The following is a 23032-nucleotide window of genomic DNA, read 5'->3' on the forward strand; positions in this document are numbered from 1 at the left end:
AATCCAAGACCACTTCCATCTAGAAGGATAAAGGCAGCAGATACACCATCCCATGCAAGATACTCTCCAAGACACTCGCCATCCTGACTTGGAAATAGATCACCATTCCTTCAATGTCACTGCGGCAAAATCCTGGAATTTGCTCCCTCGTGGCATTGTAGGTCAACCCACAGCAGGTTTTGTGCAATGGTTCAAGAAGGAAACTCACCACCGCCTTCTCAAGGGCAACTAGGGACTGGCAATAAATGCTGGCCAGTCAGCGATGCCCACATCCCTGTGTTGATGGACAGGCAATCAATGTAGCTCATTGAGCAGGGGTTTGAGGTATAAGTGGGACTTGTATGGGATTGAAATATATAGTTTTAGATGAGCTTGAGGTTTGTGGAACAAATTACTTTGAGCATATTGTATGATATGACTATTATTGTTTTTTATAAATTGATTAATGACAGTCATGAGGTGAACATTAACTGGGGATTCAGTTCATCCCCTGTAAATAGGCAAAGGTTAAAATTGTATTGTTAGATTAGGAGCTATTGGCTTTATTTGGAAATAAAAACAAGCTCTACACACTGAGCTTTGTCATGGAAAGCAGATACTAGGGAGGCAAAGAAACTATTCAAGAACATCCTTCAAGCTTCTTTGAAAAACAAGCACAACATCCCTCACGGCTCTTGAGAATCTCTTGAATAAAACAGCCCAAACCAGTAAAGAAGCATTCACGGAGGTACTAACCATCTTGAGCATTTCTGGAAAGCCCAGTTGGGAAGCCAAGCTCAGACAGCGGGAGTGGTGCAAAAAAATAAACCCCGAAGGTCTGGGTGGGTTGCTCTTCGAAGTGTTGGTGTGGACTTGTTGGGCCGAAGGGCCTGTTTCCGCACTGTAGGGAATCTAATCTGAATCGAACCTAAAAGAATCCCAACCACTCTCCTCCTCAGACGTCATCTTCCTCACCTCACAGCAGGGTATGTGGATCCAGCATCGGACTGTTCAGTCACCTCAGCGCTCAGAAATCCACTGTGGAAGAAAATCATGCTCAGGCTCCAAGGACTGACTGATAAAAAAAACGATGTGTAAAAATAAGCCATTCCAAATGAATGTAAACGTATACACCTGGCTTCTGTACGAAGATATACAGGAGCTCTGAGTCGGAAAGAGTGGCACTGGAAAAGCACAGCAGGTCAGGCAGCATCGGTGGAGCAAGAGAGTTGACGTTTCGGGCATTAAGTCCTTCATCCTGAAACATTGACTCTCCTGCTCTTCGGATGCTGCCTGACCAGCTGTGCTTTTCCAGAGCTACCCTTTTCAACTCTGATTCTCCAGCACCTGTAGTCCTCACCTTCTCCAAACAGAAGGACTGCCAGGGGAGTAATAACCACTGACTTATAGACATGATAAGGCATAGCTGGTACAGACAAGATGGATCAAATGGCCTCCTTCAGTACTGAAAAATTCTATGGTTCTAGGGCTTTGATAGCTGGAAGACCGAGGAGAGAGAAAACAGGAGAAAGATGGTAGGACAGTCATTTGTGTGAAGAAACTTATCATTCCGACAACATCTCCCTTTTCTAATATGGAAAAAGAATCAACTTCTTGGAGAATTTATCCTCCCAAAGGTCACGAAGCAAGGATCCTCTATGCCACTGGAATCAACTCATTGAATTGAATTAGCCTTTATAGTCACATGAAAAGTTTGTAACGTAATCGCTCTGACACCATCCAAGGTACGGGGTACCTAGGTACAGAATACTAAAGTATGTGTTACAGACGTGTGAGGATCATAAGTAAAAGTTCAGCATATGGATAAAGAATAAAGAAGTTTTCTTTTTTAAAAAGCACTCGAATTTTAGTCTTTTCATCAAGTCCGTGCCAACCTTCAGACCGCCGGGCCAAAACACTGGGCTTCAAACCTCATGGCCTTGTTTCCAATCCCTCCAGTCTCCTGTATTCGGCACCCCACATGCCAGCCTGACCCGGGACCGCCTCCGGATCTCACCACGACCTCGTCTCCTCCATTCGCCTCCGGTAAGTTAAAGTTCAATATTTGAAAAAAACAGAGGGGATATAAAAGAAAAAGAACGGGAAGAGCAAAGGGTCGCTGGCTGGAGCGCATTATTCTGCCGCCATCTTGGATGGTGACAACGTGAAGTAAAACGAAGGTAAAGCGTGAAAGACACACAATATTCGAATGGAATTAATTCTTTGGTTCACATCTAATTGAGGAAGTGCTTCAATGGTATGATGGTCCTCCCGTTCAGGCCTCCTTTGCCCACAGTAACTCGATCCTCCAAGGAGAGGCCGTTGAGCTGAGCCAGCTCTTCTGTTCGCTGTCTGCCCTCAGCACTGCCATCCACAAGAGCTTGAGTTATGAGGCGCAACAGGGAAATGAGAACCCTGTCAAATTTTTCCCTTCCCCAGCCCAATGGGATTAATCCTGCTGGTGGGCTAAGATCAGTGCAAATGAGGATGTCATTTATTGGAAAGATAATAAAAAGTTACCGGTTTTAGGGGAACATGAGGAAAGGTAAGGTTGGGCAATCAGTTCTTGAACACATTTTGCACAATCTTTCTAAATTTACCATTACTAAGTTAGTGTCATGTATTTCAAATTATTAATCAGATTTCCCAACTACATAGGTTCTGTTTAAATTGCAAAGGTTGATTTGTTCTGGTAAATTGTTGTGAAACACTCAGTAAACAGAGATCAGCTTTGAACTCTTTAAAACTGACTGTGAAGCATAGAGACCTCCTGAGACCTGCCAGTGACAGATTGCTTCTCATTTTCTCCAGTTCTTCAAGATGTGGGGCAAGATGAGGCTGCTGTGCACAGCTTTGGTTTTAGGAATTATTGGTAAGTCAATGCCAATCTTGTACAATTATTTTTATTTTTATTGACTGCTTACATTTCAGTATCAGCTTGCTCTGCAGGGATAAAGTTACTACATTTGGGACCCTGTCAGAATTTTTGCATGGAAGGGTAATGTCTATTCATGGAGAAGGCATTTTAATTTGTAATCATCAAATGCCCAGAGCAGAGGCAAGCTCTTATACTCTCTGCAAGTAAAAATGTTGATGGTTTAACAGAAAATATTGTCTTGATGTTTTGCTATCAAGAGAGTGATTTAAGTTGCAGTTGTACTTAGAACCTGTCGGAAGCTCTGATCTGTGTATGGTGGTCTGTAATTGCTTGGAAGTTTGAACTGATTTGTCCTGCCTTGATATTCTGAGAGGGGATAATCGCAGTCAGACTAAGAAGAAGGGCAGTGAATATATTGGAACAACATCACCTGCAGTTTTCCCCTCCAAGCCACTCTCTATCCTGCTTTGGAAAAACATATCGCTGTTTCTTTACTGTTGTTGGGTCAAAATCCTTGAACTCCCTCCCTCAGGGTATTGTGGGTCTACCTACTTGGATTGCAGCAGTTCATGAAGGCAACTTACCACCAACGTCTCAAGGGCAGCCAGGGAAGGGCAACAAATGCTGCCCCCGACCAGTGATGCCCACATCCTCTGTGTGAGTAAAGGAATTGCCACTCTGCTCCTATATTTTACATTAATGCCGAGCTCTGCAATTTTTATCGGGAGGTTATGGGGGGTATAGCGTGTGATGTGTAGAGAGTGATAAGTTATGGGTAAACTTCATAGTGACCAATGAGTTAAATAGGTTTTTAATTGCCTAACGTTTCCTTGATAACTTGGTGGATGCTGAACCCTCTGAATTCCTCAATGTTACGGGTTTTTCTCGCTATGAATACATACCCTAGAAACATTGCGATTTTAAGCATGGATGTAGCTTAATTATTAACTGTGGAACTCAACAGCCCACCTCTTTCACCTCTCCCACAGAACCAACCCCTATACCTGAACTGACTGCACAACTTAATCCAACTCCACCCATTGCCTGATTTAAGCTGACTGCTTCTTTAGTCAGGGATTCCAATCTTATGGGGTGGGGGATGTTTATAATAGATTTTATGATGAATGCAGAATGAAGGCATGTCAATGTGCTCCTGTCCCTCAGGTGGAGTCACTGCATCTGCCGGTGATAAGTTACGCTGGTGCACCATCAGTGAGCAAGAACAAATTAAGTGCAACAACTGGACGTCAGTCAGCTGTGTCCAGGCTGACTCCAAGAGTGACTGCATTCAGAAAGTTGCGGTAAATGTCAATAACATATTTACTAAGGCCACTGTATAAAATATGAAACACACAGGCTTGTCCAGTTATTCCTTAAGGGTCAAATATCAAATGAGTTTGAGACACTTGTAAGGGACGATTAATGTATCTTAGCTAGCCCTCTTTTCATGGGAGGGGGGGGCTTTGAAAGAGGTCAAGAATAAGACTTCTCACTCCAACTTAGAATGGAAATGTTGCATGTTCCCAAGGTATCAATACATAGAGAAATGACTTGTTTTGTCAGCTTTAATTATATCAGCTAGAAAGGTGGATGAAAGGAGTGTTGGGTGTATGTTAGAATGTAGGGATGCATTTGAATTTTGAGAAGGCAAAGTTGGAATCTGACAGGGGCACATTGAGAATCGGAGACCATATTTGAAATATAAGAAGTACATTTAGCATATGCAAATGTTTCTGGAAAGTAAGGGTGAACTTGAATCTAAGGGATAGATGGAATTTGACAGCCATATTTGAAAAGTTGAGTGTCTAAATAGAATGTGATGGATTATATTTGGAATGTAAGGGGTATATTTGGGATGGAAGGGATAGAATTAGTTGGGCAATTGTAAATATAGGGAGAACTTGTATCAAGGTTCTGTTGACCCTGACACACCAAGAACTATCAATGGAGTTTGGAGGTTTCTATACTAAAAGTGAAGGAACCTTACTAACAAGACAGCACAAGTTTAATGCAAAGATGGCATAATCTCACCCAGGATTGGATATTCCTTTCTATATTTTAGTTTATTAAAGTAAATCAACATGGTTAGTATGCTTGAAGATGACGCCAAAATTGGAGGTGTAGTGCTCAGTGAGGGAGGTTGTCTCAGATTACAATGGGACCTCAATCAGACAGACTGATGGGCTAAGGAGTGACAGATGGAGTTTATTTTCAATAGACGTAAGATGTTGCATTTTGGGGAGGCAAACCAGGACAGGACTTATGTACATAATGGTAGGGTCCTGGGGAGTGTTGCCAACCAAAGAGACCTTGGGGTGTAGGTGCACAGTTCCTTGAAAGTGGAATTGCAGATTGACAGAATAGTGAAGACAGCAGTTGGCACGCTTGCATTTATTGGTCAGTGCATTGAATATAGGAATTGCAGCTGTACAGAGCATTGGTTAGGCCACTGTTGGAATACTGTGTTCAATTCTGAGACAGGAGTTCAATTTTATTAATTGCTGAATTTTGAATTAAATAATAATAGTCTCTGTGATGGTGACCATGAAGCTACAGAATTGTCAGAAAAACCCATCAAGTTCACGACTAGATCTGCCATCCACACTTGGTCGTGTCTACATATGAATCAAGACCCTCAGCAATAGGACTGAATCTTAACTCCCCATGAGATGGCCATGCATAAGTCCTAGTGGAGGAACAGTAAGGCGGGCTACAAATGTTGGTCATCTGGTGAGTTCTACATCTCATGACTGAACAAAACAGTGAGCCAACAACAATGAAAGTGTTAATACCTTTATTCCGAGTGAAGCAAGGATAATATGGTCTCCCTAGATTCCATTTTACAGCAATCTTCAGCCAGACCTCCTGGTTCTGATGCCAAGTTGTTGGCGAGGGCTGCAGCTTTCTGACTCGCACCCCTCCCTCAGCACTGAGGACTGATCTGCAAACATATTACAGGAAGTCAACTCTGCATTATTGTGGCTGGCAGCGGAGTTGTAACCCACATTTGTGAGTGAGAGGGTTTAGTTGGAATCAGGGGAAGAAGAACTTTAGAGAGTGACAGAGGTGAGATGGAACCATAATCACAACAAAGGAGGGGCCAATCACAAATTCATGAATATGTAACATCTACTCTGAGGAAGTCAGTTCACTCACAGAGTCTTTTCTTTTGCAGCTGGCTGAAGCTGATGCTGTTGTTCTTCACAGCTCATTAATGATTATTGCAGAAAAGTGCGGTCTAGTCCCAGTTATGACTGAATATTACAACAAAGGTAGGTGTGTCTCCGCACTGACTCTCAGACTTACCTTTCTCTCTCTGTGCTCGTGGACAGTAACAATCTCAATTTCCCACCATCGACCGACCTGATAATGTGTCAGTAACTGATCAGACAATGGTTCCTCTCCATTCCCCAGTCCCCTCCACAATCAGCCGATGTTCTGGTGCCATTTCCCCCACATGTAGTGATCCTTAACCTCACCCAGGCTGACTCTCCACCAGCCGTACCAAATAGTATCCAGTGTTGTCTTGGTGTTACTTCAGAAACAGGTATACATTCAAAGAGAGAAGTTCAAATATTTTCTTTTCGAGGCTGTTGTTTGTTTTTCTAAAATACCAGCCACTTGTACATGACTTTCTCAAAAGCCGCCCTATACCTGTGCACTGGCATTCTGAGGAGGGCACAGGTATACTTTGTCACTTAAAATGAGAGCAGCAGCCCTGGGATGGATGCTCAGATACACCAGGCGCATGTGCCACCCAGAAGGATTCCTACATCTAGCAGCACTGGCTGTGACTGAAACTCCATTCACAACGGGGTGATCAGACAGCAATGTGACAGTGAACCATGTCTCCACTGTACACACTGTCTGGCAGGAGCTATCAGGGCCACCTTTGCCTTTAGCTTTTCCCCCGCAGGAACATTTCAGGCTGCAGTATCTGTCAGCCTTGTTAAACAGCTGCACTCATGTGAAGCAAGTAACTCATTGGTTTCCCTCGATAGCTAAAAATGGAAGTGGTACCATCGAGTGACTGGGATGCTTTGAGAGAACTCTGTTTTAACTCTGTCTTAGAGTGCTGCAAATAAGTCTATGGATTGATTTGTTCTTAGTCAACTGCTACTGATCCCTTGTCTTGCACGTGGCTCTGAAAGGGTTAATTCTTGTCTGCGTGTAATAAGCGCCGCCCACCATATTGATGTCATGAGGACTTGTTGAGAGAGCAAATTGGGTTCTTAGTAGAGATAGACATAAGACAATCTTTGTGGTAACGTAAACCCTATTCCTGTTCAAATAAGCTATAAATGGTTGCAGATTTGCAACAAATGATATCTTATTTACACTATGAGACTCTTCTCTTTCGAACTGAAACTAGATATTCACACACACTCGATCACATTGGCCACTAAATAATGCTCACACTCAGATGACATGGATGGCAAAACACACAACATCTAAACCTTCCTGGGCATCTTTCCCCTGAAGTAAGGCTGCCTCGCTCCCTTTCATACTGTAACACTCTTTCTTCACTGAATAAACTGAATATAACTCTCTCCAGGACAGTTTATCTCTAGCCTGCTCCATGACAAGGTTTTCGCTCCTCTTGCCCTCTCAGTCCCTTTTGTTGTCTGACTAGCATTATCATTTACATCATCATTCATATACCTACCCCCGATTTACTCCTGGATCAGTCCCAGTCTGGATCAGTTGGAACAATCCACATCATTAAGGCTTAGTGACTGTCTGTCACCAACCTGCAGCACAATCTGTGGGGGTGGCAGGTTTAGGAACTCACCTCTGTGACACAGACCCAAACCAGTCCCCAGTCACCACTCAATTGCTAAAATAGGAAGCAGAGAGTAGAGGTCAACTCTTCAATCTGAGCACATGTTACATGCTCTTTACATTGTTTTCTTTTATCTACAGAGAATCTTGAACCATGTAGGAGCTCAGCACCATACACAGATCCATGTGAGTTTCAGAAGTTATGTTTTTGTAATAAATATTTATAGGAACTGCAATAAAGTGCTTAAACTTAGAATGTTAAATACAGTTGAATTTTGCCTCCTCACTAGGACACAGCATATCTCCTCACTAGCAATGCATTAATCATAGGAGGCCCTTTGGACCATCAAGTTTGTACCGGTTGTATCTCCTGATTGGAACTGGGGCCAGTTCAACATCATAAATTGCATTCAGGGGACAGTTGGGGAAGGATGTCTAACTGCAAGCCAATTCCTAGGCAATAAGTGTTGAACTAGTCTGACATCTAGCCCCTCCCATTTATCTCTCCCCCCCCGGAGGCTCCCTGCCTTCATTCCTGATGAAGGGCTTTTGTCCAAAACGTCAATTTTCCTGCTACTCGGATGCTACCTGAGCTGCTATGCTTGCACCACTCTAATCTAGTCTGACATTTTGTCTCTTGTTGGTGTATCGAATTTGTTATTCCACTGGGCACCGACTGTTTTGAAGAAATGCTCTTTGTGGAGTCAATCAGGCTTATTCCAATTCTTGGGATTATTGGTTTCATCTTTCATGATAACGAGCTTCTCCTTTTGAGGCAGAATGTAGATTTGAAGATTCTGATGTCACACCAAAGGACCCAGCTCCAAATTTAAGGCTTTGACTTTTAGTGCAGGATTCCCACACCATTGACAATTGTTTCTCTCTATTAAATTACCTTAAACACCTCAAGTAGGTTAAACTTTCATCTTCAATTCTAAAGGAATTACAACCAGGCAATGGTTATGTTTGAACCCACGTGTCCTTGAAGAGGGAGCACAGAGTGTCCACCAATATTCACGCTGCCTTTAGAGAGAGGTGGGCAGCATGGGGGAGTGAGGGCTGGCGGTGGAGGGGAAAGAGTGTTTATCTCTCCCTCCAACTCCAATTTTGATTTACACCCCTCCCTAATCGTCAATGGTCTACATTACTCATAATGGACTTTGCATACAAATGGATCACTAGGAGAATATAAGTGATTTACAAGTGGGTGGTTAATAGAGGGTGAAAATATACCACTGATGATTTAGCAATGGGAAAAAAAGAACTGTTCAGTTATATAAAAGCATTTCTGGATGCAAAGAAAAAACAGCCTGACAACGATTGAATCGACCAAGTGTTGTGTCTTTCAGTTCCATTTCACAACGTACCTTGAAGATTGTGCATACATTGCTGACTGCTGTTGTGTTTGACTTCAGTTGTGTATATAGTGGCTGTTGTGAAGGATCAGACTTTGACCTGGGACACTCTGAAAGGCAAGAAGGCATGCATTACAGCTCTTAAACGAACTGGTTGGAATATTCCAATGGGGCTGCTGATTGCCCAGAACAAAATCCAGAACTGCAGCCTTTATAACTGTAAGTAGATGCTGTTCTGTTTGACCGGAGGTGTCAGCAACTGAACAACATCGGCTTTGCATACATTTCAAACCTGTTAGTCTCCTCTTTGGCTACTGTCCACCTCCAGTTTCACTTTCCGTCTCCCTTCCAATTAACCTCTCACTCTTCCAAAGTCCCAGCAACTCTCCCTCAACAATTTCTAATCAACCTATTCAGAGGTGTAATGAGGAGAAAGTGAGGACTGCAGATGCTGGAGATCAGAGCTGAAAATGTGTTGCTGGAAAAGTGCAGCAGGTCAGGCAGCATTCAAGGAACAGGAGAATCGACGTTTTGGGCATAAGCCCTTCTTCAGGAATGAGGAAAGTGTGTCCAGCAGGCCCTGCTGGACACACTTTCCTCATTCCTGAAGAAGGGCTTATGCCCAAAACGTCGATTCTCCTGTTCCGTGGATGCTGCCAGAGATGTAATGACACAGCTTGGAGTTTGGGGCTGTGTCTCCTCACTGAGTCTGAGCTGTATCGCCTCACTGGGACTGGGGCTGTATCTCCACACTGGGATTGGGGCTGTATCTCCTTACTGGGTCTGGGGCTGTATCTCCTCACTGGGACTGGGACATTGTCTCCTCACAGGGACTGGGCTTATCTCCTCACTGGGACTGAGGCTGTATCTCCTCACTTGGACTGGGACTGTATCTCCTCACTTGGACTGGGGCTGTATCTCCTCACTGGGACTGGGGCTGTATCTCCACACTGGGACTGGGGCTGTATCTCCTTACTGGGTCTGGGGCTGTATCTCCTCACTGGGACTGGGACATTATCTCCTCACAGGGACTGGGCTTATCTCCTCACTGGGACTGAGGCTGTATCTCCTCACTGGGACTGGGGCTGTATCTCCTCACTGGGACTGGGGCTGTATCTCCACACTTGGACTGGGGCTGTATCTCCTCACTGGGACTGGGGCTGTATCTCCACACTTGGACTGGGGCTGTATCTCCTCACTGGGACTGAGGCTGTATCTCCTCACTTGGACTGGGGCTGTATCTCCTCACTGGGACTGGGGCTGTATCTCCTCACTTGGACTGGGGCTGTATCTCCTCACTGGGACTGGGGCTGTATCTCCTCACTTGGACTGGGGCTGTATCTCCTCACTTGGACTGGGCTGTATCTCCTCACTGGGACTGTGGCTGCATCTCCTCACTGGCATTGGGGCTGTATCTCCTCACTTGGACTGGGCTGTATCTTCTCACTGGGACTGGGACATTATCTCCTCACAGGGACTGGGCTTATCTCCTCACTGGGACTGGGGCTGTATCTCTTCACTGGGACTGGGCTGTATTTCCTCACTAGGACTGTGGCTGCATCTCCTCATGGGGACTGGGGCTGTATCTCCTCACGGGGACTGGGGCTGTATCTCCTCACTGGCATTGGGGCTGTATCTCCTCACTGGGACTGGGGCTGTATCTTCTCACTGGGATTGGGGCTGTAGGTCCTCACTGGGACTGGGCTGTGTCTCCTCACTGGGACTGGGGCTGTATCTCCTCACTGGGACTGGGGCTGCATCTCTTCACTGGGACTGGGCTGTATTTCCTCACTTGGACTGGGCTGTATCTCCTCACTGGGACTGGGGCTGTATCTCCTCACTGGGACTGGGCTGTGTCTCCTCACTGGGACTGAGGCTGTATCTCCTTGGGACTGGGCTGTATCTCCTCACTGGGATTGGGCTGTATCTCCTCACTGGGACTGGGCTGTATCTCCTCACTGGGACTGGGCTGTATCTCCTTGGGACTGGGCTGTATCTCCTTGGGACTGGGCTGTATCTCCTCACTGGGATTGGGCTGTATCTCCTCATTGGGACTAGGGTTGTATCTCCTCACTGGGAATCGGCTATATCTTGTTATAGTGGCTTGAGTAGGTGGGACTTGAATGTGCGCCTTCTGGTTCAGAGTTGGTTTCCCGACCACTTCATCACAAGAACCTTCAGTTACTTTCTCTCCAAACCTTGCAATCATTACCACCAACGATTGCTGTCCTATTTCAGATTATACTTGTGAACCTGTTTGTGCCCCTTACAGTACACACTCTTGTTCCTGGTTCATTCAGAATAAATGCCTGTTCTGTTTCCAGTCAGTACAAAGTCTGTTCTTGTTCCATTCAGTAAACCGATCTGACCCCTTTCCCACTGTTCTGCAAAACTATTCCTGTCACTTGAGACATTTCTATTCCCAGTCAAACTGTGAATAATGATTGTGTCGATTGAGCCAATTGAGGACAATTTCTGCTTTCTTTCTCATTCAAGCAACTTATTTCGGTGAAAGCTGTGTGCCTGGGGCAGATCCTGACAGCCACCTGTGCTCACTTTGTGCTGGCCAAGAGCACACCTCATCACCCGGAATGGACAAGTGTGCCTTTAACTACAATGAGCGATACTTTGGCTACAGTGGAGCTGTAAGGTACATAATTTGTTTCGGAGTGTTGGAATTATTCTGCATTCCCCTTCTGTTACAACAAAAGAAATTTTACTCCAATGATTGTAGTGAATCCAACTCCTCTTACATACAGGTAAAAGCAATGACTGCAGATGCTGGAAACCAGATTCTGGATTAGTGGTGCTGGAAGAGCACAGCAGTTCAGGCAGCATCCGAGGAGCAGTAAAATTGACGTTTTGGGCAAAAGCCCTTCATCAGGAATAAAGGCAGTGAGCCTGAAGCGTGGAGAGATAAGCTAGAGGAGGGTGGGGGTGGGGAGAAAGTAGAATAGAATACAATGGGTGAGTGGGGGAGGGGATGAAGGGGATAGGTCAGGGAGGAGAGGGTGGAGTGGATAGGTGGAAAAAGAGATAGGCAGGTAGGACAAGTCCGGAAACAGCTTTCTTTCTTATTTCTCGACAGGATATGTGCATTAATGTTTAGGCCAATATTTGTTGCCATCCCAAATTGCCCGTAGGGCAGTTAAGAGTCAACCACATTGGTCTGGAGTCAAGTGTGGGTCAGACCAGATGAGGATGGTACATTTCCTTCACTGAAGGGCATTGGTGAACGACCTTGAACTTTCTTGACTATTGACGCTGATTTCGTAGTTGGCCTGATTCCAGGTTTTTAATGAATCCAAATTCCACCATCTGCTATGGCAGGATTTGTACTCAGGTCCCCAGAACACTAACTGGATCTCTGATGTGATGACCACATGTTGCTGGAGAGTCTCTGGAGGCACCAGCTTAGAAGGTATGCTTAGCCAGAATGTGTATAGTAAGGATAATGTATATAAATAATTACTGTTGGAAGCCCTCATACTCTAGCCACATTTCTATTGTGCACACTTAATATCCTCTCAGATACCACCAGTAGGTGGTGTCACTGAGGAAAAGACCTAGCAGAGGTTTGGAGCAACAGAACAAAAAAACCGAAACACCCATAGCTGGCTGCAAGTTGATGTCATAGAAGAAAGTAAAAGTTTGAGGAGAATTCTAGCGAATTGGACAGAGGGGTGTGTGTGGTTGGTGCCCTTGGAACATGCACTGAGATGCCAGTGTCTAGTGTCCAACATGGAAATCATACAGATCAAGTGGTGCTTTGAACCCCTTCTGGTTCCCTGGTCAAGTATTCCCGACATCAGGCCTGTTTGCTGAGTTTGGTTAAGATGGGAGTCTGAATATTAATGAGTTGGGTTGTGCTGTTGACAAGATGTTTAAACAATCAATAATTACCATCAATTGGCACCTTACCACACCACACCACGCCCTGGGGTGTTCCTCCTTATTACCTATACTTCAGAAAGGAAATGAAATTGAATGCCCATCTATTGCAATGATCTCACTAAATCCAATGATCGGTCTGCCAGTTTAAGAGTCAAAACACCTCATTTGTAAAACTAGTCATCAGGATGCAAGCCACCCAAGGTTGTAATGATATGCAAGGCAAGTTTGTTCCCCATTCCTGGTTGCTCTGACTTTGATATCATAGCCTGTTTCCACACTGATGGGGATCTATTTGGCCCAACAAGTCCACACTGACCCCTTCACTTCCCAATCGTGCTACAATTCCCCTGACTAATGTGCCTAACCTACACATCCCTGAACACTATGGGCAATTTAGCATGGTCAGTTCACCTAACCTGCGCACCTTTGGACTGTGGGAGGAAACCAGAGCTCCTGGAGGAAACCAATGCAGACATGGGGAGAATATGTAAACTCCACACAGACAGTCACCTGAGGCTGGAATCAAACCTGGGTCCCTGGTGCTGTGAGGCAGCAGTGCTAACCATTGAGCCACCATGCCGCCCTGATACACTTAAGTGACTTGCTGAATGTTCAGAGGACAGTTACTAACAAGCCATGTTGGTCACAAACAGACTGGACTGGTTAAGGACAGCAGCTCTCCTTCCCCAGAGGAACCAGTTGCTTTGTCACAGCAACCCGATAATTTCTTGAATTTGAACTTTTTTCTCTGGCCATTAACATAAGCATGATATTGCAAGAGCTATCTTGGGTAAAAACCATGCAAAACCTATCCATTTTAAAATGAGAATTATTTATTGGAATTTCTTGCAGATGCCTGGTGGAGAAAGGTGATGTTACATTCATCAAGCACACAACTACCTTTGAGAACACTGATGGTATGTGTGTGAGTTTCTGATCCTAAAGTATTAAATATTGCTAAGGTAAAAACAATGAAAAAGGTAAAAACAATGACTGCAGATGCTGGAAACCAACTAATCCAGTATTAAATATTGCTGTCAGTAGTAACTGAACTCAGACTGGGTGTTGACAATAAAGAGACAAGCACACACCTGGTGGATTTTAAACACAATTCTAAAGTTTGGCTGGCCAGTTTTATTTGTGTGGAATTTATTTTTGGAGCTGAAACATTAAACCCCTCAAACTTGCTCCCACATTTTCTCACATCACGTCCTTTAACTCCAATCAACCTGTTTTTAATTCCCTATTTTATACTTTTCCCCAATAAAGTCCAACTTATCTTGAGAGTTGGATGAGACACACACTGTCCACAGTTAACTGGGAAAATCTACTAATGGGTTGAACTGTGGAAGATATTTAAAGAAACATTTACTGCACTGCTGAGTCAAAATTCTGAAAAAAAAACATTCCTGGGCAACTTACGACATGACTGGGAAATTGGTCGAGATAAGTACTCACTTTGGGAGATGTGACCCAGTGGTGTTCCACAAGTATCTTTGTTTAATTATCAATTATTCACATTATTCATTAAAGACTTGGCACAGAAAGCCATATGTTCAACTTTGCTGATGACACAAAATTAGGCGGCATTGTAGGCAGCGTAGGTGTAACATAAAATAACAAAGACTATTGATAGCCTATGTGAATGGGCAGAATTGTGGCAGCTGGAATTCAGTATAAGCAAATGTGAGGTTATCCCTTTTGTACTGAGAAGTGGATAGATCAGTGTATTTTCTAAATGGTATGAAGCTGAATTCAGTGGATGTTCAAAGAGACTTGGAGGTCCGGGCGCAAGATCTTAAAAATGTCACAAGCGGGCACAGAAAGTAATCAAGAAAACCAATGTTCTATCGAGTAGAAGGATACAGGAGTTATGCTGCAGTTATACAAAGACCTGGTTAAGCATGGCTTAGAGCACTGTGAGCAGATCTGAGCACCAGACTTTCAGAAGGACAAATTGGCTTTGGATGGACTACAGCGCAGGTTTACAAATCTTCTAATTCGACTGCAGGCGTTAGTTTATGCTGAGGGATTATGCACATTAGGCCTGTTCTTACCAGAATTTAGAAGGTAAGGGGGTGATCTGATTAAAGCCTTAAAGGTATTAACAGGAAACAGCAGGATAGAGAAAGATAAACTATTTCCATCAGCCGGAGATTCTAAACCTAGGGAACAAAGTCTGAGAAGTAGGGCTAGATTGTTCAAGAGAGATTAAGAAGCCATTCCAAATACAGAGGGTAGTAGATGTTTGGAAGTCTCTTCCACAAATGGCAGTGGATGCTGGGTCAGTCACTAATTTTAAGTCTGAGAGTTAGATAAATTTTTGCCAAGCAAGGATGTTAAAAATTTGGGGCAAAGGGAGGTATATGGAGTTACATCAGAGATCATCTAGGGTCTCATTGAATGGTGGAATAGGCTTGAAGGGCCAATGTTGTTCCTATGTTTCTGAGCCACCACTGATCTTCAGCATTACAGTCTTTTGGAAGAGAGTTTGTATTTCTATGACCCTCTTTGGGGTGATGAGTTTCAGGTTTCCCTCCTAAATGGCCTGGTTTGGATCTTAATTTTGTATCTCCTTGCTCTTGAGTCTCCAATTTAGGAAATTATGAATCTCTGTATAAATGAATCTGATTCACACTATAAGCACCTCATTGGATCATTCCTCAATATCCTCAAAGGGGATGCTGTGCTATTTAGTTGTGAGCTGCAGGATACTGTCGCCAATCCTTTTTCTTAGACCAGGTGTAAGGGACTATTTAGTTTACCTGGGTAGAGGAACAACTGCTAGTGAGCCTTAACAAGAAGAGACCCTTGTGGTTTACAAGATGTAGTTTATCAGTTACAATATTGCTAAAAATATTGAGAAACATATATGGCACACTTTTCTCCTTCAAGTCCAAAGCTATTTTCATTTCTCTATCTAAGATTGAACAACACCATCAGATTGGGTAGAGTTGAATGCAGTTTCTGGCATTAACCCTTTCAGAGCAATTTAATCCAACAAATGCAAGCCATGTTCATGGAATCTACCCTTGGAATGTATTCTCTTAGAACCTGGAATGGACTAACTAAAGGAACGGTGTTCCTGTGAATATGTCAGTGAGGGCTATTGGACAAACATCGGTTCAATGCATGTAATTGGCACAGTGACTCAGTGGTCGGTTCTGCTGCCCCACAGCACCAGGGACCTGGGTTTGATTCCAGCCTCAGGCAGCTATCTGTGTGGAGTTTGCACATTCTTCCCGTGTCTGTGTGGGTTTCCACCCATAGTCCAAAGGTGTGCAGATCAGGTGAATTGGCCATGCTAAAACTATCCCATAGTATTCAGGGATGTGTCGGTTAGGTGCATTAGTCAGTGGTAAATACAGGGTAGGGCAATGTGTCTGGGTGGGTTACTCTTTGAAGGGTTCGTGTGGACTTGTTGGGCCAAAGGGCCTGTTTCTGCAGTGTAGGGATCTTTGACTACAATTAATTAAATAAAGCGAATAAGTAAATGAAGTTGTCTGATGGACTTAATAGGCAAAACTGCCTCAATAGACCTCCTGTGCCTCTAAATCAGAAGGTTATAAATCTAAATCCCACTGCAGAGATTTGAGCATTTTATGAACTAGAGCTCTTTATATATGTTTCCAGTAAGATTGGATTGCTTCTTTCAAATTAGCGGCAGCAGTCAACTCTTTGGCCCCTCTAGCCCTACCACTGCCCTCTGTGGAAGAGAGTTTCACATACTCATGACCCTCTAGGGGAAGAAAAAGCATCTCCTTATCTCTGTCACCTTATTTTTAAACCATGCCCTAGTACTAGTCTGTCCTGTAAGTGGGAATAAGAGGGGTGGTAGTGATTGTAAACTGACCGTCTGAAAGGGCGGTAAAGGTAGAAATATTCATAGTATTTAAAAAGTATGTGGATCAGTACTGGGAATGCTGTAACACACAAAGCTGTTGGTAATGAGTTGTAAAGCAGATTTAGGGATTGCTCATTGTCAGCCAGTCAGCAAGAACACGATGGACTGAATGACCCCCAGTCGTGCTATACATTTCTCAGAATCTCACACTGATTCAACAAAGGGGACAAAATGCTTCTTTGCCAAATCACTGAACATTGTGTGAAACAAAGGGAGAAATTTATGATCACCATTCTTTACTACCCAAGACAGATTTTACCTGCATATGATGAGGGAAGCCCCATTGTTCTGCTTAAGTGGGCTAGATGAACTGCTATACACCTTCCTAATTCAAAATTGTCTTTGATTCAGATCAAGATACAATCTCATACTTGTTAGTTAATTTATTCTCAATAGTGCAATTGGAAATTTTTTTTGTAGAAAACTGCTCTTTTTGGAGATTTATCACAAACGCCTATGGTGGACTGAAGGGTTTTGTTTGTGTATTGCAGATTTCTATGACTGTAACACATTGGTCTATACAGAGATGGTGATATTTCCTAAGTATGTAATAGGCTTAATCACTTTTCAAATGTCCACTCCATGTTACAGCTTTAGATTCCAACTTTTTCTACTTTCCTATGATTCTGTGCCCAGGCATGACCAAACAAGTACAGTCACAGTGTGTTGGTAAATAGATTCACATAAAACAATGGAACACTCTGGGCACTCTTTCCTGAGTGGTTCTGTTTCATGTGATGGCAAGAAAAGAATCAAGGTGTGACGTGATGTGAACAGGTAGAAGACAGAGAGTGGTGGTGGAGGGTTGCTTTTCAGACAGGGGGCCTGTGACCAGTGGAGTGCCATAAGGATCGGTGCTGGGTCCACTACTTTTTGTCATTTATATAAATGATTTGGATGTGAACATATGAGGTATGGTTAGTAAGTTTGCAGATGACACCAAAATTGGAGGTGTAGTGGACAGCGAAGAACGTTACCTCAGATCACAACAGGATCTTGATCAGATGGGCCAATGGGCTGAGGAGTGGCAGATGGAGTTTAATTTAGATAAATGTGAGGTGCCACATTTTGAAAAGGCAAATCAGAGCAGGGTCTATACACTTAATGGTAAGTTCCTAGGAAGTGTTGCTGAACCTTGCAGTGCAGGTTCATAGTTCCTTGAAAGTACAGTCGCAGAGAGATAGGATAGTGAAGAAGGCTTTTGGTATGCTTCCCTTTATTGAACAGTGCATTGAGTATAGGAGTTGGGAAGTCATGTTATGCCTGTACAGGACATTGGTTCAGCCACTTTTAGAGTATTGTGTGCAATTCCAATCTCCCTCCTATAGGAAGGATGTTGTGAAACTTGAAAGGGTTCAGAAAAAATTTATGACTATGTTGCCAGGGTTCGAGAGTTTGAACTATAGGGAGAGATTAAATAGGCTGGGGCTCTTACCCTGGAGCTTCAGAGGCTGATGGGTAACCTTATAGAAGTTTATGAAATCATGGATAGGGTAAATAGATAAGGTCTTTTTCCCGGGTGGGAGAGTCCCAAACCAGAGGGCAGAGGGTTAAGGTGAGAGGAGAAAGATATGAAAGGGACCTAAGGGGCAACATTTTCTAGCAAAGGGTGGTGCGTGTATGGAATGAGCTGCTGAAGGGAGTGGTGGAAGCTGCTACGATGACAACATTTAAAAGGCATCTGAATAGGAATGATTTAGAGGGATATGGGCCAAATGCTGGCAAATGGAACTAGATTAGATTAGGATATCTGCTCAATATGGATGAGTTGGTCCAAAGGGTCTGTTTCCATGCTGTACATCTCTACGACTCTATGGCTGGATTATTTTGAGGTAAGTTGCTCTGTAGGTAAGGTTTTGAATCTGTGTGCCACTGCTCTGTGTATTCTAAACCAATTGATGTTTCACTTTCAAGGTAATTCACAAGAGGAGTGGGCTACAGGTCTCAACTCCCGTGACTTTAAGCTGCTGTGCCTCAATGGCACTCAGGCTCCAGTAACAGATTATAAGACGTGTCACTTGGCACAAGTACCAGCTCAGACAGTTGCATCCCGTGCAGAGACAAGGGATCAAGTGCTGCAGTTTTTAAAAGACCAACAAGTGAGTATTTGAGCTTGGCTAAATGTTTGGGGCTTCTTTTTATACAACTCACTACCAAATCACTTAGTCTTTTGGACATATAATTAACACAGACAAAAGCAAAAAGTGGAGGGAGGGTTGGAAGAAAAGGAAGGAGTGAGTTAAAATGGAGTTGGAGGGGTGATAATGCACTCTAATCCCAGCACTGCTCACCTCTCATTCAGACTTTTACCAATTGAATACAAGCAGTCACAGGCTTTCGGCTTTGGTTTGAGCTCGCTTCCAAACATTTCAGATTGGAACACTTTGAGATTGAACTGTTTAGAGGGAGCTTTACTCTACCTCCATTCTGTGCTGTAGCTGACCTGCTATAACCCTCACCAACTCTAGCCAACAATTCATCTGGAACTCTCAATTTCAGTGGAATTTTTTCAGATCAAACACATGCCATTACTTCATTCATTCATTCATGGGATGTGGGCATCTTTGGCTAGGTTGGCATTTATTGCCCATCCCTAATTATCCAGAGGCCAGTTGAGAGTTGATTACATTACTGTGAGTCCAGAATCATATGTAGACCAGACCCAGTGCAGATGGAAGATTTCCTTCCCTATAAGACATATGAACCAGATGGGCTTTTACAACAATCGACTATGGTTGCCATTAGGCCAGCTTTTCATTCCAGCTATTTATTGGATTAAAATTTCACCATCTTGCTTGAGTAAGATTCAAATCTGCATCCCAGAACCTCTGGCAAGGGTCCAAAGACATCATCACTACCACACCACTGTCCCCTCCAAGTAATATCCATTCTCCAAACTCAAGAAGAGACAAATTTGAAAATTGCAGAGAATTGCTGAGTATGAAATCCCTTCAGTGTGAAAATAGGCCATTTTGCTCATCAAGTCCACATCAACCTTCTGAAGAGCATCCCAGACCCTGCCCTACCCTATCCCCTGCATATCCTCTGGTTAATCACCTAATCGGTACATCCCTAGACACTATGGGCAATTTAGCATCACCAATCCACCTCACCTGCACAACTTGGACTGTGAGACAAAACTCACGCAGACATATGGAGAATGCGCACGGACAGTCACTGGAGGCTGGAATCAAACCCAGGTCCCTAACGCTGTGAAGCAGCAGTGCTAACCACTGAGCGACCATGCTCAGTGTCTGGTCAAACCCGTCAAGGTGAGTGTGACCTACTGTTTGGGTCTCTCAAGGCTAATTGAGCACATGACAGATACTCACTACATGTCCTGATAATAAAAGCCAGTTCATGTGCAGACCATGAGAGTATATTTATTCCATCAGTAATCGGTGGTTTCTCAATGCAGCTCAAACATGGCCGCGGTGGGTCTGAGGAGGACCAGTTTGCAATGTTCAGTTCGAGCAAGTTTCATGCCATGGGTCTCCTGTTTTGGGAGGATACTCAGTGTCTGATTGAAGTGCCTACCACAAGTTTCACCCAACAACTGGGCGAAGGGTACGTCACAGCGATGGAAGCGCTCTACACCTGCGAACCTCCTGGTAAATATGACTGGAGCACCCTACTTCAGTTCACTGTAATGGGCTGCATAACATAAACTTTCGTGCACTGGGAACCTGGAATCTCCGCATAAAAGGAAATGGGACAGCTCCTTTCCTTTTTCACAGACTTATTAGTGTAACCGAGTATCCTTTAAACTTGGAATGAACTGCATGATAGGGGCAATGTAGAAACAGTGAACACGTTTGTGCTTATCCAGCACCAGGAATGAAGGCAGCCAGAACAGGGGACTTCACAAGGGCCCCAGAATTAAAAATTAGATACTAAATCACACCAGGAAGTTTAGTCGAGAGATCAGATTTCAACAGAGTTCTAGAGGGGGGAGTAATGTTGAGAGGCAGAGGCAGCTAGGGAGGAAACTCCAGGGCAGAAGCTGGAAGAGTGCAAAATGCTCAATAGCTGAAGGAGATTACAAGGAAATGAAAGGGCCTGGCCATAAGGGGATTCACCTGAACATGAGCTTCAGAAGGACAGTGTCTGACGCCATTAACTTTCAATTGCTATTTTTAAAAAATGCTGGAGAAACATCTTGCTCAATGGTTAGCGTACCATAAACAGTTCCCACCTTTGAAAGACATGGAAACCGGACAACTGTTTAGGCCTTTAAGCCCTTTCTGCCTTATCAGTCAGAGGGATCTGAATTGTGACTGTGTTTCCCCTCTTTGCTAAATCTTAAAAAAAAGCCTTAATCTAGCGCAGACCTGTAAATCTTTGTTTTGAAAACTTTTATTACAGTGAAGAAGTAGACAAACAATGGTGAATCTTTATGAAGGAAGTGAGGACTGCAGATGCTGGAGGTCAGAGTTGAGAGTGGGGTGTTGTGCTTTTCCGGCACCCCACTCTCGACGCTGAGTCTTTATGAACCCTGGTTCAGCAAAGGTCGCAGCATTTGTGTTAAATTTTAAGCTTCAGATTTTAGAATGGAGGGGAAGGATTTAGAGAGGAATGAAGAAGTTGGGGTTATTGTCATTAAAGTTGAGAAGATGTGATGGCCGAGTGGTATTATTGTGGGAGCGGAGTGGTGCAGCGGGAGTGTGGTGGGCCCACAATCCAGAGGTTGATGGATCAAAACCATCCTCTCCTATTTTGGAGTGGCATGGTGGCCTAGTGGTTAGCACTGCTGCCTCACAGCACCAGGGTCCCAGGATCAATTCCAGCCTCGGGCTTGTGGAGTTTGCACGTTCTCCCCGTGTCTGCGTGGATTTCCTCCGGGTGCTCCGGTTTCCTCCCACAGTCCAAAGATGTGCAGGTCAGGTGAATTGGCCATGTTAAATTGTCCATAGTGTTAGGTGCATTAGTCAGAAGGAATAGGTCTGGGTGGGTTACTCTTCGGAGGATCGATGTGGACTAGTTGGGCCGAAGGGCCTGTTTCCACACTGTGGGGAATCATAATAATAAAGATTGCGAGGGGATTTGACAGAGGTAATCAAAATTATGAGGCACTCACATAGACGGACAGGGAGAACTTGCACAAATTGTCGGAAAGTTTGAGAGCTGGAGAATAGAGATATAAACTGAGTAACAAAAGAGCAGGAGGTGAAAGAAGGATAAAGGTTTGGTGTGCAGATTGTGGTTACAATATGGAATGCCCTGCCTGAGCAATGGAGTAGATTCAATCTAGATTCCAGAAGTGAATTAGACAAACACCTGAAGAGAGACAATTAAAGGGAAAAGAGGTGGGTGAGGGAGAGAATGTCCAGCTGAGTTGCTGTTGCAGAGAGCTGACATGGGGCATGATGGTAATTCCATGAGCAGTTTCAACCTTTGAATTCACACCCACAATAATGAATGGGTGGTAGCTGTAGACTGACAGATACAGAACTAAGAGTGTGGTGCTGGAAAGGCGCAGCAGGTCAGACAGCATCCGAGGAGCAGGAAAATCAGCGTTTTGGGCAGGAGCCCATCATCAGGAATGAGACTGGGAGCCTCAAGGGTGGAGAGATAAATGGGAGGGGGGGGGGGGGGGGGGGGGGGGGGGGGAGGTGGTCGGGAGTGCGATAGGTGGATGGAAGTGGGGCTGAAGGTGATAGGTCGGAGAGGAGGGTGGAGCGGATAAATGGGAAGGAAGATGGACAGATGGGAGAGGTCATGAGGATGGTGCTGAGCTGGAAGGTTGGAACTGGAGTAAGGCGGTGGGAGAGGGGAAATGAGGAAACTGGTGGAGTCCACATTGATGCCGTGGGGTTGAAGGGCCCTGACACAGAAGCTGAGCCATTAGAAGATCTGATTATTACTCTCTCATTGATATTTTCTTTTATTACAGAATCCCCAGAAATCTATCGCCTTGGCCGTTGCCAGGCCTCACATTGAGTCAACTCCGATTTCCCCAGTGACCGCCCAGAGATTTGCTGTCTCTTTGTTCTTCCTTCTCCTGACGAAGGGTTACACCTGAAACATTGACTTCTCCACCTCCTGATGCTGCCTGGCTTGTTGTGTTCTCCCAGCCTCCTGCTTGCCTACCTTGCTTCTCTCCAGGCCGATATCAGCCTCAGTGCAACAAATCCTTCCCTATGTCTGCCTGGGTGCTTGGATGTGCTGTACTTATGATCAGTAAACTTGAAATTGAATCTGATTTCCGCCTGTCACTAAATAAACTATCTCTATCGGTGA

The 23032-nt window shown here is 44.3% G+C and overlaps 1 protein-coding gene across 1 annotated transcript; it reads left to right on the forward strand.

The window, feature by feature from the left end:
- The first annotated feature begins 2725 nt into the window (after positions 1-2725).
- LOC140479107 (serotransferrin-A-like) lies at positions 2726-23032 on the forward strand. Its single transcript, XM_072572993.1, has 10 exons — positions 2726-2851; positions 4022-4158; positions 6033-6129; positions 7781-7825; positions 9055-9213; positions 11491-11644; positions 13741-13805; positions 18707-18891; positions 20211-20403; positions 22686-23032. The coding sequence occupies exons 1-10, from the start codon at positions 2800-2802 to the stop codon at positions 22730-22732; spliced, it is 1134 nt and encodes a 377-aa protein (XP_072429094.1). The 5' UTR covers positions 2726-2799; the 3' UTR covers positions 22733-23032.

Source organism: Chiloscyllium punctatum, chromosome 6 (genome assembly GCF_047496795.1).
Source record: "Chiloscyllium punctatum isolate Juve2018m chromosome 6, sChiPun1.3, whole genome shotgun sequence".
NCBI lineage: Eukaryota > Metazoa > Chordata > Chondrichthyes > Orectolobiformes > Hemiscylliidae > Chiloscyllium > Chiloscyllium punctatum.

Coding starts and splice junctions, on each gene's coding strand:
- LOC140479107 (XM_072572993.1), top strand. CDS start 2,800: ATGTGGGGCAAGATGAGGCTGCTGTGCACAGCTTTGGTTTTAGGAATT. Junction 2,852..4,021: donor TTTGGTTTTAGGAATTATTG/GTAAGTCAATGC, acceptor CCTGTCCCTCAG/GTGGAGTCACTGCATCTGCC. Junction 6,130..7,780: donor GACTGAATATTACAACAAAG/GTAGGTGTGTCT, acceptor TTTTATCTACAG/AGAATCTTGAACCATGTAGG.